The sequence below is a fragment of the Salvelinus namaycush genome, chromosome 12, assembly GCF_016432855.1.
Source record: "Salvelinus namaycush isolate Seneca chromosome 12, SaNama_1.0, whole genome shotgun sequence".
NCBI classification, from domain to species: Eukaryota; Metazoa; Chordata; class Actinopteri; order Salmoniformes; family Salmonidae; genus Salvelinus; species Salvelinus namaycush.
Genome location: NC_052318.1, coordinates 42,033,030 through 42,049,584, shown reverse-complemented (window position 1 = coordinate 42,049,584; position 16,555 = coordinate 42,033,030). Strand labels below are relative to the sequence as shown.

Here is a 16,555-nt window from a genome sequence, read left to right as displayed (position 1 = left end):
AACGCCTATTCCCCCTCGAGACTGATTTGGCATGGGTTCTCAGATCCTCAAATAAGTTCTACAGCTGCACCATCGAGAGCCTCCTGACTTGTTGCATCACTGCTTGGTATGGCAACTGCTCGGCATCCGACACCAAGGCACTACAAAAGGTTGTGCGTAAGCTTCCTGCCATCCACAACCACTATACCAGGCGGTGTCAGAGTACGGCCCTAAAAATATTCAAATTCTTCAGCCACCCAAGTCATAGACTATTCTTTCTGCTACCACACGGCAAGCGGTACCGGAGCGCCAGGTCTTTGTCCAGAAGGCTCCTTAACAGCTTCTACCCCCAAGCTAAACAGTTAATCAAATGGCTACTCTATTTGCATTGAACCCCTTTTTTACGCTGCTGCTGCTAGCTGTTTATTATGTATGCATAGTAGTTTTACTCCTACCTACCTACATGTACATATTACCTCGACTAACCTGTACCCACGAACATTGACTCGGTACTGCTATCCCCTGTATATAGCCTCATTATTATTTTATTGTGTTACTTTTTTTAAAAGTAGCAAATATTTTCTTACTTTTTGAAAAACTCTGCATTGTTGGCTAAGGGCTTGTAAATAAGCATGTCACGGTAAGGTCTACACTTGTTGTATTTGGCGCATGTGACAAATTAATAGTTGATTCCTTTCCTATTGATGTAACCAAATACATTCATTAATAGGAATGAACATGAGAAAATATTGTAGTACTGAAACTATTTTAGAATATTGCTTTAAATCTTCTAATGTTATAAAACATTAAAGTTGTTTAAATTCATTAATTAATCTGAATGTATACTTAGAATAGCATTATTACAAATCTATTAATATTATCATACTGTCTTCAATATTTCTGATGGGTGTACAGTATATCCTATTTACACTAGAAATGAAATCCACAGTGACATGGAACTCACAGTATAATCAACTTGAACTCAAAGGGGTAAGGATTTTGTATTTTGGTGTCACATAGACATAATAGGTAAACAAGTAGCCTACATCAATATTTAATGTAACATGTTGACCACACTGCTCGGGTCGCGTGCACGAGCTTTGCAAATTAATTGTACACATAAATGTTATTCAATCATTGCACTCACACTTCTCGCGCATAAACGAGCGTCTGCGTAGCCAGGCGCTAAAATAGAACTTGGTTGCTAGGCTTGATGTGCTACAAGTCCCGCCTCTCCCATCTCCTCATTGGTTTTTAGGAGCATATACCCACATGGGTGATTGAAAGATGAACTAAGGTCCACAATCCAGTCCAATAACAACCCAATGTTTATATTCCAGGACAAATTAGCTAACAACAGCAAGCGAGCTAATTTGCCATAAATGTTTAATGATTTTTGACCTGTCCCCTAATTCATATAGTTGGTTTTGATATTTCTACCTGCGTGTTCTGATCGCTTCTGGTGTGGGTGGACAAAATCAACATGGGCACGATTGCACACGCACGCGAGGGGTCTGGCCAGCTTGTAAGGGTTATTAAGTTGATCTTCCCGTTACTAAACTCAACCCTGTAATGGTCATATCCTGATGCCTCTTCCATATTCACATCATGATTACCCACCCTTATAGGAGACCACTGCAGCACCAGAGCTGCCTGATTGAGCTGCAGCGTTTCTCATACTGCTTACTGGCAGCACAGGCCTTTAATTTCACCCGCGCCAATCAATACTATCGGCAGAGTGGCTCCTTACATGCAACATATTCTGCTTGAATCAGACTCATCTCCAGGAGTTTCGGGACAACATGTTGATGAGCACATTTTAAAGTAATGTTGATATGTCTTTCACTAAATGTTTTGAATGTGTATGTTTTGGGAGGTTATCATCTGATCATAATACATATCATGCCTTAATTTACAGTGGGGAGAACAAGTATTTGATACACTGCCGATTTTGCAGGTTTTCCTACTTACAAAGCATGTAGAGGTCTGTAATTTTTATCATAGGTACACTTCAACTGTGAGAGACGGAATCTAAAACAAAAATCCAGAAAATCACATTGTATGATTTTGAAGTCATTAATTTGCATTTTATTGCATGACAAGTATTTGATCACCTACCAACCAGTAAGAATTCCGGCTCTCACAGACCTGTTAGTTTTTCTTTAAGAAGCCCTCCTGTTCTCCACTCATTACCTGTATTAACTGCACCTGTTTGAACTCGTTACCTGTATAAAAGACACCTGTCCACACACTCAATCAAACAGACTCCAACCTCTCCACAATGGCCAAGACCAGAGAGCTGTGTAGGGACATCAGGGATAAAATTGTAGACCTGCACAAGGCTGGGATGGGCTACAGGACAATAGGCAAGCAGCTTGGTGAGAAGGCAACAACTGTTGGCGCAATTATTAGAAAATGGAAGAAGTTGAAGATGACGGTCAATCACCCTCGGTCTGGGGCTCCATGCAAGATCTCACCTCGTGGGGCATCAATGATCATGAGGAAGGTGAGGGATCAGCCCAGAACTATACGGCAGGACCTGGTCAATGACCTGAAGAGAGCTGGGACCACAGTCTCAAAAAAAAACATTAGTAATACACTACGCCGTCATGGATTAAAATCCTGCAGCGCACGCAAGGTCCCCCTGCTCAAGCCAGCGCATGTCCAGGCCCGTCTGAAGTTTGCCAATGACCATCTGGATGATCCAGAGGAGGAATGGGAGAAGGTCATGTGGTCTGATGAGACAAAAATAGAGCTTTTTGGTCTAAACTCCACTCGCCGTGTTTGGAGGAAGAAGGATGAGTACAACCCCAAGAACACCATCCCAACCGTGAAGCATGGAGGTGGAAACATCATTCTTTGGGGATGCTTTTCTGCAAAGGGGACAGGACGACTGCGCCGTATTGAGGGGAGGATGGATGGGGCCATGTATCGCGAGATCTTGGCCAACAACCTCCTTCCCTCAGTAAGAGCATTGAAGATGGGTCGTAGCTGGGTCTTCCAGCATGACAACGACCCGAAACACACAGCCAGGGCAACTAAGGAGTGGCTCCGTAAGAAGCATCTCAAGGTCCTGGAGTGGCCTAGCCAGTCTCCAGACCTGAACTCAATAGAAAATCTTTGGAGGGAGCTGAAAGTCCCTATTGCCCAGCAACAGCCCCGAAACCTGAAGGATCTGGAGAAGGTCTGTATGGAGGAGTGGGCCAAAATCCCTGCTGCAGTGTGTGCAAACCTGGTCAAGAACTACAGGAAACGTATGACCTCTGTAACTGCAAACAAAGGTTTCTGTACCAAATATTAAGTTCTGCTTTTCTGATGTATCAAATACTTATGGCATGCAATAAAATGCAAATGAATTACTTAAAAATCATACAATGTGATTTTCTGGATTTTTGTTTTAGATTCCGTCTCTCACAGTTTAAGTGTACCTGCACTTGTTGTGTACCTGCACAGCACCTGTTGCTGGGCTGCAACATGGACTCAGGACCAGACGTGACACTTTAATTAGTATGGTATTTATTGATTTGTGGATGTCCATCCATTTTGTATGATATGTTCTTATATTTAAAAAATTGCAATCAATACAATATTTTATGAATTTGCTAAACGTATGATGTGTTATGAATTCCAATTTTTTTTTTTGTTAATGTTAGCTAGGTGGATAGCTGGCTAACATTAGTTAGGCCAGGGGTTAGCGGTTAGGTTAAAGGGTTAGGAGAAAGGCTAGCTATCGTGCAAAGTATCTAAAAAGTAGTAAGTAGTTGCAAAGTTGCTAATTAGCTATAATGCTAAAATTGTGCATGATGAGATTCCAACACGCAACCTTTGGGTTGCTAGACGTTTGTGTTATACACCCACCTATCCACCCCAACCAACCTAAGTAACCTGTCTTATGTAACCATAGCAAACGTAACATATCATACTAATTTAAGTGTCTCAGATTTCCATTTACTATGTTTTGTCTCGTCTGAGACCAGGTTGGTCCTGATCAAGAATATTTGATCCTTTGCGATGCCTTGCTGCTGAGTTGCAGTTACCCCTGTATGGTCAGCAGATGGCAGCAAGAGCTCAGCATACACACTGCCTTGCTGAATTAATTAATGAGGGCCAAAGGAGATGTGTCTGTGCGAAGTTGGGGCGAGGGGGACATAAACCATGAACGAGGCTGTCTCCTGCTGCTATACGTCAGTAGTCTAAATGATCCCATCCTAAATGTATTGTGTCATTCCAAGCACTTTCAAAAACCCACTGAATAGCTTGTCAGAAAAAATAAATGACAATGGCAATTACAGAACTGCAGAGATGAAGAATACAGACAGGGTATTGGGTTTGGCTCTGCATGAGATGAATATTGCAAAAAAGAAAAGAAAAAAAAGAAGCTTGACTTGTCCATGACTCACTGCATTAAAATGTCATATGTCCCATCACTTCGATGCCCCAAATACTACTGAATCAACCTACAGAACTGCACTTACAGGGAGGTAACATTTAGTTTAAAAATGTTTTCCCATAAACCTTATTCAGTCACCTTTGAATCACACTATTTGTATGCGATAGTCGATGAATTTGTAGAGCATACTGTACGCGTGTGAGAGTGTCAGCATAAAAGTGTGTATATATATATATATATTCCTGTATGTGTTCGCACGTGCGCATATTGATGTGCGTGTGTTTGTGAGTGATGGAGAGTGAGGGAGAGTCTTTCACAGCTCACTGCACAGCTAGATTGCCTGCAGAAGAGGTGACAGCAATGAGAGAAAAATGAGAGAGGCAGAGCCAGAAAAGAAGAGGGCAACACCCTAAGAAGGGGTAAGTATGGGAGGAAAGATATGTGATATGTATACCTCGTTTTAGACAGAGACACAGTATGTGTTAGAAAAACACAACAGCAATTGTGAAATTACGTGGCATTTGATGTGGTGCTATCTAATGACATGAAGCAAACACATGAATCACAGAGAGGAGGACGGAGGGTGAATAGAGGATTTTGAAAGAGTGGCGCTTTCAGGGTAGGAGGAGGGACTCTAAAGACTAATGACAAAGGGGTAGAGGGGAGGTCAGCCTGAGAGCTGAGGAGATGGGGAGAGGAAGAATAACAGGGAAGGTTGTGGATAGGGGTGGGGGGGACGGAGAGTCAGTTTGTGTGGCGGAGGCATCGATTGATTTATTCCGGCTGTATCGATCAACCGACAGCCCTGTCCCGTGAAGGAAAGCATGAGGATTAAGGCACTGGCTTGTGTAATAAATGGGGTTCCTGGAGTGGGGAGAGAGGGGCTGGCACTAAATCAGTGTGGTGTTGAGCATCCACATGGGCCCAAGACACATGAACTATGTACAACAAGGTGTGTTTGGGTGTGTGTGCTTAGGCAGTAGCAATGAGCTGTCTAAATCAGTGTGCAGTCAGAGCAGGCAACAGCAGTTGCTTCCCAATGAGTCAGTCCCCATGCAGACTGCCTGCTTGTGCCGGGTGGCCTTAACCCACAATAGAGACAAACACAGAGCTGATTGCATGCTTATTATGACAATCGCATTTGATGCGGTTGAGAACTTGTACCTGTGCTTCATTTCTCCTAACTGGACTTCTTTGCACCTAATTGGCTGCATTGTATGTAAGAATCAAACAGAATGATATATCTTAATTCAATCCACAATGACTATCGTAATATGATTTGTAATGTAATTAGTTGGCGGGCTCCGTTACTTTTCCAGGGCTAGGGCTCGAAGTCGAGTCCGTTGGGCTTTGAGCAGAATGACATTGGATTGACTGATTGATTTATGTATGTCAAATGAAGGACACACAGACAGAGAAGTTCCATGCAGAGCGAGAGAGGGAAAGAGGAGGGGAATCACGGATGGGTGGACGGATGAAGCAGAGGCAGTGGATTAGGGTGGTGGGGTATAGAAAGAGACAGAGACAAATGGAGTGTGAGAGACACGAGGGAAAGAAACTCAGACTCATGCCTGCTGACCTCACCTCTACTCTCAGCTAATCAATACAGGGGGGATGGGGGGGGGGGGGGTGAGGTAAAGGGGAGGGCTGTTTGTGTCACTCCCAATAAAGATCGAAATACAGTGACATTGTGCTCGCCCGTCTCACCCCAACCTTGTGACATGTTTCTATTTAATATGGTATCCTGGTAATCCTATGAAAGACAAGAGGCCTGGAGCACTTAGTCTGTCCTCTAGAGGAGGGGGGGATGGGGGACAAATGATTGTTTCCCCGGGCCTACAAGTCTGTTTCCTTCCTTTCCAGTCAAGTGTGTTCATCAAAATGGACTAAATCTACAGGAATGCATACAGTATATGCTAGTGTACATCTCTGCCTGAGATGATAAAATACAAAATGGTTACTTCCTTCTTCGGACAGCTAAGCACAGAACCGAGGAAAGAGACATTTATTTTCTGAGCTAAATTAGTTCCTTGGAAGGTGCCTACTGTTCTTAGCAGCTTATTGTCCCAGCAGACTAATTCCCTTGTTTTTCACGTTCTTATAGTCAGCAGAATTGCTGTGATAATGTCCCTTCAGTATTAGGGAGTCCAGTAGCATTTAGACGTAGTTTAAAGACGCTCATAAACAGGCCAGTGAGAACAGGTTAACGTCTGTTCTAGGAGCTGCGTGTGTTTGAACAGAGGAAATCAAGAACAGAGGACCATGAGTAATGGTAATCATTGTGGGTCTATCAGCTGTGTGTGTGTGTGTGTGTGTGTGTGTGTGTGTGTGTGTGTGTGTGTGTATTTGCCTGTGGGATATGAGGGGGCAGAAGCAGTGGAAATCAAAACATCTATACCACATCTATACCACAGCTAACAGAACAACTGTGCTAGGTAGACAACTTTAATGAGGAACAGGTACACACACACACACACACACACAAACCGGGCTCTGGACTCCACAAGGCTTTGCACGTCTCCTTTATTCACATAGAAAAGAGACATCTTTATACAAAATAGTTAATTGTTCCTCAGTATAACACAGAGTCCAACAAAGGAGGATGTTTCAACAGCAGCAACCTACAAAAAGTACACAGGAAAAATATGGAAGGGCAGACCAAAAGAAAGAACAGAACACACACTACTGATAACAGTCAAATAATTCCTTGCTCTGATTCTTAAACCATCAAACCACAGACCCATGTGTTAGTTGGCGCCTGAAACCTGGATCCACTCAGCATACCAAAGGCATCCACCTCCTGTGTGGGTTGGGTGATGGGCACTCCACGAAGGGGCATGAAGAGGGCGCGCTGAATGTGGATTTAAATGTGCAATAAAGGATGATAATGATGATAAATGATGAGAGCACCATTTCACCCGGAAAGCTTAAAAAAAGTGTGCTGGGTGACGACTCCCAAGCTGACCCCGTTTGCGCTCTCTGTTATTGTGCGGTTCGCATCGGTCTGAGCACAGACAGAAGAAGTATATTCTTTTGACAGAAACACCGACTCGGCAAACAAGGTCTTTCTGTGAAGCTAGAGCAAGGGGAGGAGACGTCTGTGTTAATGGGCTGCAGGTGGAACTACTGCTACTCTGATTCGTCAGGAGACACACGATCTGACACACACACACACACACACACACACACACACACACACACACACACACAGTACACACACACACACCAACTGCTGGTCCAGTCAGCAGGAGCAGTCAAATATGCAGATGGTCAAAATAACTAAACAAAATGACCGCAAGTGCTGCCTGCTCTTACGGCGATGCACACAATCTGCATACCTACTAAGGCTCTGTGTAGCTCAGTTGGTAGAGCATGGTGCTTGCAACACCATGGTTGAGGGTTTGATTCCCACAGGGGACCAATATGAAAATGTATAAAAGTGTCAGCTAAAATGGAAATGGTACTTTCTCTCTCTCTCAATTTTGTCCAAACATACACATCTAGGCATGCAAGCTCAACTAGGAACAATATTTGCACACCAAAGAAATGCAATGTGTTTTATAGGAGAGTGGTGGAGTAATAGAGGCGACTGGGAATTAACAGTGAAACATGCAGGCCTGGTTTCTGTATGTAAGCTGGTTACCTGTGATATGATTCTTCCCCTCACTAATACCCCAATGTGTGGTTAATTTCAGATCAGGAAAACAATATTTAAACAGTTCTTTGTACTCATGAGGTGAAATGGCGACATTGTTGCTGTAATGTGATCGATTCAACTTTAATTGTGACTCCTCTGCAAGAATGGATTTCTAAGCAGGTGTACACTTAACATGGACACTATCACAAAAAATTGTAGGCTCAGTATTTTTGTTTTTCCTGTAGAGATGGGTGTGAATGGTATCTCAAAGTGGAAATGAGTGATTGTCATGTTAACAGCATAAAATGAATAACATTAAATTGCTATAATTTCTATCAACATTTTCCAAAATATGAACCTGCTACCAACAGTGTTGGTTGTTCCAGTTTCACATTTTGTATTTAAAATAAAATGAACACTCCTCAGACATATTGTCTGACAGTCAGCCTACTATGAAATCCTATCAGACAGAACAGCCAAGGAAACACGATTCGTTTCCACCTTGGAAACAGTAAAGTGATAAACAAGCAATGGAAAATATTACAGCAATGTGGAGTAGCAGGGTATGACAAATAGGTTTATGCACGGATGAACTCCGTCGTTCCAGAGCCATCATTTCTGTGCCGTCTTCTGCATTTGAATGTGTCTCTCGCTTTTCCTCTGTGTCTCTCAAGGTCTATTTCTCTGCCCCCCTCCCTCCCTGTTACGTTACTGTAAGTGCTGATTCATTTACATTTGTAGTGCTACTTGGAAGGAGAAGTGGACTGAGTTGAGGACTATCACTAGTGCCTACACAAAGTAAAATAGAACTCACCCCACTGTCGTCTCACCCCCACCTCAGATCCTCCACCTCCCTCGCCCCCTCCCACAGTGCAGGTCCACAGTGTTACGGTTTTGATCATCTACCTGATATATCTCGCTGTTTACACACTCATTTTCCCGATTCACATTTACATGACTGCTGTGTCTGTCCACAGGATGCTCCACAGAAGTCCTCTGCCCTGTTGGGAATCGGCCCACTGGGGAACAACACAGAATGCCATCTAGTGAGGGAGGCTCCCCTTCTCACCCGAATACCACCACCTTCTAAGGTAACTGGATAAGTACACAGGCACAAGAGGGAGAATGGAGGTTGGACTCGTATGTTGCAAAGGAGTGATTTGAGAATGGGGGGGGGGCTCTATTATTAACCAACTTCTGTATTGTAATCGGACAATGTCTCTTTTGCTTCAGATAGTTTAATTAAAAAGAGGTGTACATAAACATTCAAGCTGGTGCAGTCAAGAAAATGTTAACCATCAGTTGGACCTCAGGAGGTGTTTTGTATCTTCTTCTTGCTCAAAAAAAGAAAGGAGTAACTTCCCCATCACAAAAGTCAAGGTCCAGTGTGAGTCATCCCCCCCCACCAAAAAAATCACAAAAAACAAAACCAATAAATAAGGGTAGCAGTGAGGGACTGATCAGAGAAACAAGCAGGGAACAATGACTTCTCCAAACACAGTCCAGTGGATGTCTATCTAAGTAAAGTGTCTACAAGCCTGGGCTGCATTGAATTCAATGCATTGTTCCGTTATAGAACCTTGCGAAAGTCATCAAGGATATCATCAAGGACCCTCACCCCTGACAAGACCCTCACCCCTGACAAGACCCTCACCCTGTGGAACCACTGGATCAGGCCACAACTAGTCTGCTTTAAGACAAGCGGTTATGTGGGCTGTTTGAAAGAGAACTATTCACAGCTTTACAGAGCCTTGTCTTCAGGTAACTGATAGGACAAACTGGGCACATCAGGATAGTTGAGGCATTTAAACGGATGAGACAAGAGGGCAAAATATGGCCAGTGGGCAAGTGATGCGTATCTAAGAAGTTTGTCTCTCTGACCCTTTCAGGACTTTTTAACCTTATATCTTGGTGTCTCATGTGGCTTGCCAAACATAAGCCCTGGAATGGAACTGTACTGTAAGTGAAAATATCCTGCAGTTTCAACACAGATTGCACATTCTTCTCACTTGTCTCACTGAGAGAGGGAGCAGTGATGGAAAACATCCACTGATCATTACTAAGGGTGTGAAGAAGCAGTCTGTATCAACACCTGTAATGGGCCGTTGGTTCGCTCCTGCTGCTGTGTACCAGCTAGCTGTTTCCTGCAGGCATCCCAGCCAATTATTCAAATAGTGTCAGTGCAGTGAACAGCTGGCTTAGCTGGAATGGGAGACTAGAAGAGGAAGGCACAGAGTGGTTCTTCAGAAGAACCCATGCGGACAAAATACAGTATCCATACAGTACATCTAGAACAGTGTGGAACGGGCCAGGTCTATCACGTGTAACAGTAGTCTATATCTGGGATCCCTCTTTCTCTATAGCCACGGTTGGTGCCATACCCTGCATTGGACACTTGGTGGGCACCTTTGTAGAGGCCGGTGCCATTGGAGGGGAATATAGTGTGGATGATGTAATCCTCCCGGAGGGGCTTGGGCGGCTGGTGGGTAACCATGGGCGTCATCTGGAACCCTGGGCCTCGGATCTCCAGGATGGTGGTGTCCTTCTTTGTGCCTGACTCAATGTAGTCATCGTAGTGCTTGCTCTTTCTGGAGCTGCCACGGCTGTATTGATCACGAGAAGACAGGCGTCCGGCCCGATGCCCGTACCAGCAGAAGATGGCGAATATGAGGGCCAGAGAAACAATGACAGTAGCTCCACCAATGATCCCAGCCAGAGGCAGAGTAGCCATGTGTTCAGGGTCCTGGTTGTCCTCCTGGCCCACATCTGGCTGACTGGGGTCTGACGTCTCAGCTTTAGCGCACACTGGAGCTTCATCTGAGTCAGTGTCTCCGCCTGCCATGGCTCCTTTACCCCCGGAGCTGGCCGCCAGGGGCACCATGCAGATGATGTAGCTGGAGTGGGGGTGCAGGGAGGTGAGCAGGTACTCTCTGCGGTCTCCTCTCACCAGGGTCTCTGTGATGGAGCCCATGGCAGCGCTGGTGCCCAGCCGCAGCCAGCTGAGTCTGAAGGAGGAGGTGGGCTGGGCCACACTCCAGGTGACACGAATGCTGTCGTGGGCCAGGGGCTTGACATTCAGGGCCAGGCTCTTACCCACTCCACTGCTACCCAGGGTGTAGTCTAGACCAGAGTCTGGTAGCCCCAGGCCGGGCCGCTTGGAGCGCAGGGTGAAGAGGGAGCCCTGTGGAGGGGAAAGGGTGGTGGAGCTAGCGACAACTCCTCCTACTCCACCCACTCTGTCTCTGGTCCCACTGCCTGTGGCTCCAGCCCCGGCCCCGGCAGGCACTACCCCTGTGACTTCACACTCCTCCATCTGGCTGGTCAGGTCCTTGAGGGTCATGTCTCTAACCTTTTCTGGTGCCTGGCAGGTAAGGCCCCTCACCGTGATGGAGTTACCCCTAGCGTGCAGCCAGTCATGTAGCCAGCGCAGGTTACAGCCACAGTGCCAGGGATTCCCCCGCACCAGCAGTTGTCCCAGGCTGTCCAGGTCTTTGAACAGGCCCCGAGGCAGGGTGGTCAGGTTGTTGCCAGACAGGTCTAGTCTCTGGAGCCTCCTCATGCCGTCCAAGGAGCCACGGGGCATGTGGATCAGAGCATTGTCCTGCAGGGAGAGACGTTGCAAGTGGGTGCTGGGCAGGTTGAGTGGCGGGGTCAGGAGGGAGTTACGCACCAGGGAAAGCTCCGTCAGGTTGGAGAGGCGGGAGAAGGTGTCGTCTGCGATGCGCTGATTGGCCAGGAGGTTTCCGTCCAGGACGAGACGTCGCAGGGAGGAGAGGCCGCGGAAGGCGTGGGTGGGGATGGTGGAGATGCGGTTGTCGTCCAGCCTCAGCTCCTCCAGAGAGGCCGGGAGCCCAGAGGGGATGCTGGACAGGTGGTTGCGAGACAGGAAGAGCAGACGCAGCCGCGGGTTGTCAACGAAGGCCTTGTCTTCGATGCTGACGGTGGAGACAGAGTTGTCGTCCAGGTGCAGCTTCTCCAGCAGTGGCATGCGGGCCAGGGTGGCGCGGGGAAGCGTACGGATGTTGTTGTCCTGCAGGTGCAGCTCCCGGAGGGAAGGGGGCAGGTGCATGGGGAAGTCATCCAGCTCGTTATCGTACAGGTAGACCACTCGGACGGTTAGGTGCCGCTCCAGGGAGGTGGGAAGCCCGGCGTTGTCTATGTGGTTGTTCTGAAGGTAGAGCACAGTGGCAGAGGGGGGCAGAGGGGGGATAGAGCTCAGGCCCCGGTCGTTGCAGTAGATGAAGTCCTCGTCACATCGGCACACTGAGGGGCACACCAAGTCTTCCTCCTCATCGTACCCTGTGGCTGCAGCAACCTCCAGCACCTCGGCCAACAGAGTCAGGCAGAGCATCAGCAGGAACAGCCAATCACGTAGCTCGGCCACTCCCTCCAGCGCCATGGTGCTGATAATCGACTTCCCTTCCTCTCGGTCTCAACTTCCCTTCCTCTCGGTCTCAACTTCCCTTCCTCTCGGTCTCAACTTCCCTTCCTCTCGGTCTCAACTTCCCTTCCTCTCGGTGTCAACTTCCCTTCCTCTCGGTCTCAACTTCCCTTCCTCTCGGTGTCAACTTCCCTTCCTCTCGGTCTCAACGTCTTAGCTCCTTGAATCCTAACGATGATCTCAAATCAGGCCGGCTCCTTCAGCCCTAGAAAGAATGAAAAGGAGACAGGTTTTAGTTAACAATCCGCTCAAGTGACCAGATTACTAAGAAGGTTTCATTGAAATTCCAAAATCACTTCAAATTGCCAGGATATAACAAGCTTGACAATGTACCCTTATTTAATTCTGCCTAAACCACATCCAACAAATGATTCATGGTCACATGGAAATTGAACTGCTACAGTATACTAATCCCTTTTAATATCTCGACTTCAATCCCCTTGTCATGGTGAAGTGGCAGTATTGTAATCTGCTTCCAGCAGGAGTTGGAGGAGAGTATTTTTCTTGAAATCAATTTCAGTAAAAGACACAATGAAATATATCAAATATATCAAATCATTTTGAGAAATTGAGTCAGACAGTAAAGGGAAATTACAACACAATCTATACAGTTTTGTGATCTGTCTACTGAAAGAACCGGGCCTGGTTAAATCCAATAACTAGGGCCTGTTATTGCTGGTCTGACCACATGTTCAGGGACATCTCCTGGCCCTATAACATACACAATAGTGTATTTGTTTGAATTCTCCCAGAGCGCACTGTCCAAGCAGTCTGTGTAAACAGAACATCTCACAGTTTTTACATGAACTATTCCATGTGTGTGTGTGTGTGTGTGTGTGTGTGTGTGTGTGTGTGTGTGTGTGTGTGTGTGTGTGTGTGTGTGTGTGTGTGTGTGTGTGTATATATATGTGTGTATATAAGCATGAGTGTACAGTATGTGTTTGTGGCAGTGTAGAGCGAGTCACTGTGTATATTTTTGAGTCTGAGCAGCTGTGCAAATAAGCCTGTCAAACAGAGTGTATTTGGGTCAGTCCCTTTAAAGGCAAGATTGATTGATGTGGCAGAGAGAGTGGGAGGGATTAGGGGAACATATTGAGTTGTGATTGGGTGGATTAAGCAGGCGTCAGAAAGAATGGCACATAGATAAACTATCTTAAGCACTTCCTACATTAGTTTGTTCATTCCATGGTTACTCATTTGGCTTATGCTTTCAGGGCTGGTCCAATCCACAGACAATTACCTAATTTACAGCTAGGGTACAGATGCATTAAGGTTGTGAGAGACTGTGTGTGTGTCTGTGTATAATTGTAGGGGTACAAGCTGTGTGGCAGTGTACAGTCACAGATGTCTATAGACGTGTGTGAGCATGAGCCAAGCTGTACAAGACACGTACTGCATGTGTCCCCACACGTTGCTGCAGTCAAAGTTACAGTCATCTGTATTCGGGAGACGTCAGGCAATGTGGGGCTGCGTGAAGGGAATGGGGAGGGTGTTTGTGTGGAAATGGGCTGGCCAGACAGGCAGTCGCCTAAGGCAGGGTACAGTACACAAAACAGCCCTACACTTTCCAATACTGGAACTGGAGCAAGATGGAGAGGACAGCCGGATCAATTTACATAGAGAGAACGAGAGAGACAGAGGGAGAGAGAGAGAGACAGAGAGGAGGGAGAGAGAGAACGGGAGAGACAGAGGAGGGAGAGAGAGAGAGAGACAGAGAGGAGGGAGAGAGAGAACGAGAGAGACAGAGGAGGGAGAGAGAGAGAGAGACAGAGAAGAGGGAGAGAGAGAACGAGAGAGACAGAGAGGAGGGAGAGAGAACAAGAGAGACAGAGAGAACGAGAGACAGAGAGAACGAGAGAGACAGAGAGGAGGGAGAGAGAGAACGAGAGAGACAGAGGAGGGAGAGAGAGAGAGACAGAGAGGAGGGAGAGAGAGAACGAGAGAGACAGAGAGGAGGGAAAGAGAGAACGAGAGAGACAGAGAGGAGGGAGAGAGAGAGAAACAGAGGAAGGAGAGAGAGACAGAGGAAGGAGAGAGAGACAGAAAAAGGAGAGATAGGAGAGAGAGAGAAACAGACACACATAGGAGGGAGAGAGGAGGGAGACAGAGAGAGAAAGAGAGACATAGGAGAGAGAGACATAGGAGGGAGAGAGGAGGGAGAGAGAAAGCAGTTCTAGAATAAGCGCATTGACTGTTGCCATCTTCACCATGATATCCCCCACAGAAACCATATCTAGCAGCACTCACATCCACATATTCATGATAAGGAAAATCTGGGAATGATAACCAAAGACGATGGCAGTGTATCGGGAAATCCCCTCGGTTGATGGCAGAGTGGAGATAATACTGGCACGAAGCTTATCATACATGCCCATGTCCTTGAATCTAATTTCAAATTTAGGGATTGGTGCAGAGGAAGGCGTGATGCAAACAAGAGATGGCCAAGGTGATGAAGGAAATAAATAAATCAAAGGATGGTCAAAATAGAGGAGGCTGAGAAGAAAAAAACATTCCCCATATACTTTTGCTATGCTACAATATGGCCCGATTCAGTCATCCTTGTACTATCAACTCTCCAACATGTAATGCCCGTAGATTATTGTTTGTATGTATCTCAATATAGGATGAATGAACCATTCTGCAAGGCCTTGTCTTTGGCAGTAATTTACAGTGTATATAGTATTTTCTGTGAGAGAGAAACTATTAGAACCCCATTGATTGTGCTTGAGTCAGCAGAGTCCAATCGGTGAGCTTCATTGCTTGTCTGGAACAGACCCTAGGCCTCTTCAGAGTCATTAGCTCTGAACTGATGTTACTGCTAGTAAATCTGAATCAGCTGCCTTCAAAAGGTCCTGTAGTCTACAAACGAACGTGACTCTACAAAAACACATGATTGTATTAAATACATTTAAAATATATCATTATTAATGGCTTGGAAGATGCACACATCAATTCATAAATAATGACATGAACGTATCTAATCCACTCTATTTATAAATTCAGAGCAGAGGCTTAAAATGAAAGTAACGTACAGACGGTACTGTTACCATATCTTACATTTCATCTGAATACTGACAACTTAGGGCCAAATCCTAACATGAGATACGCACATTCAACTTTAAGTCAAATCTCCCAGTGACAGTACTACATGATTTCTGTGAACGTTTCAGTAACAGCGGTGAATGTTAGGTTAGAATGTTACCCATGAGTCATTGAGGTTAAGTGCCTTGATGTGAGCACTACACCACTATGCATGTTCCACCTGGGATCTGAGACAGCATCCATCTTGTGGCTAGTCCATTTCCCTACCCACTCTGCTGCTGCTGTTACTACTGTCGCTGCTGCCGCTCTATGAATTAATTTGGCTCCGTGTCTCTTCCCCAGGAACCCCAGATTAAAAGTAAATCCTGTAAGCATTAACAGAGGAGTCGTGGCCCCCCCTGCAGCAAAATGCTGCCGCATGGAGTGGAGGGCCACTCTGACACATGAGCAGAGACGAATAGCAAATACATCAGATTATATAAAATAGGAATATATGAATATGAAATGGTGCATGTGATTTTCTGGTGTTGACGATTTCAGTGAATTCCTGACTGTGATATGTCCAGGTTGGCTGTTAGATCTGAAAGAGGTACTACATCATCATGGACGTTTTGCCATGTTAGCACTTCACTCTCTCTGTTATTGCATTTCCCAGCCAGACTAGAAGTACTGTAGTGGATACACACACGACCTGCTATAGATTCCACTAGCTTATAAGGCAATACTGCACAAACAAGGGTTTTTAGAAAACTCAATGTCTATGCATGAACTTTTTTTTATCCACTTATGTTATTTGGCAATTACAGGAAAGACTAGATTTAAAACTCTCAAGTTCTCTCTCTGACTCTATATCTCTCTTTCCGTCTCGCATACTTCTATTCCGGGAGTACATTTTTTTATTAGTTGAGTTGTCAACACTTTTAACCAAAGTAGAAATTAAAAGCAGAGAATACCCATTAATAAATCAAATCCACGATTTAGATTTCAGGACGGGGGGGGGGGGGGGGACGGGGGGGGGGGGGGGGGGGGTTAGCTAACACTGGGTAATAGTCGGATGGGGCAGAAT

General features: G+C 45.7%; 1 protein-coding gene across 1 annotated transcript; it reads right to left on the bottom strand.

The window, feature by feature from the left end:
• Window positions 1-9,234: 9,234 nt before the first annotated feature.
• Window positions 9,235-12,494, bottom strand: LOC120056599 (leucine-rich repeat transmembrane protein FLRT1-like). Its single transcript, XM_039004797.1, has one exon. It carries the CDS (start codon window positions 12,403-12,405, stop codon window positions 10,324-10,326), a length of 2,082 nt encoding a protein of 693 aa, XP_038860725.1. The 5' UTR covers window positions 12,406-12,494; the 3' UTR covers window positions 9,235-10,323.
• Window positions 12,495-16,555: the final 4,061 nt, after the last annotated feature.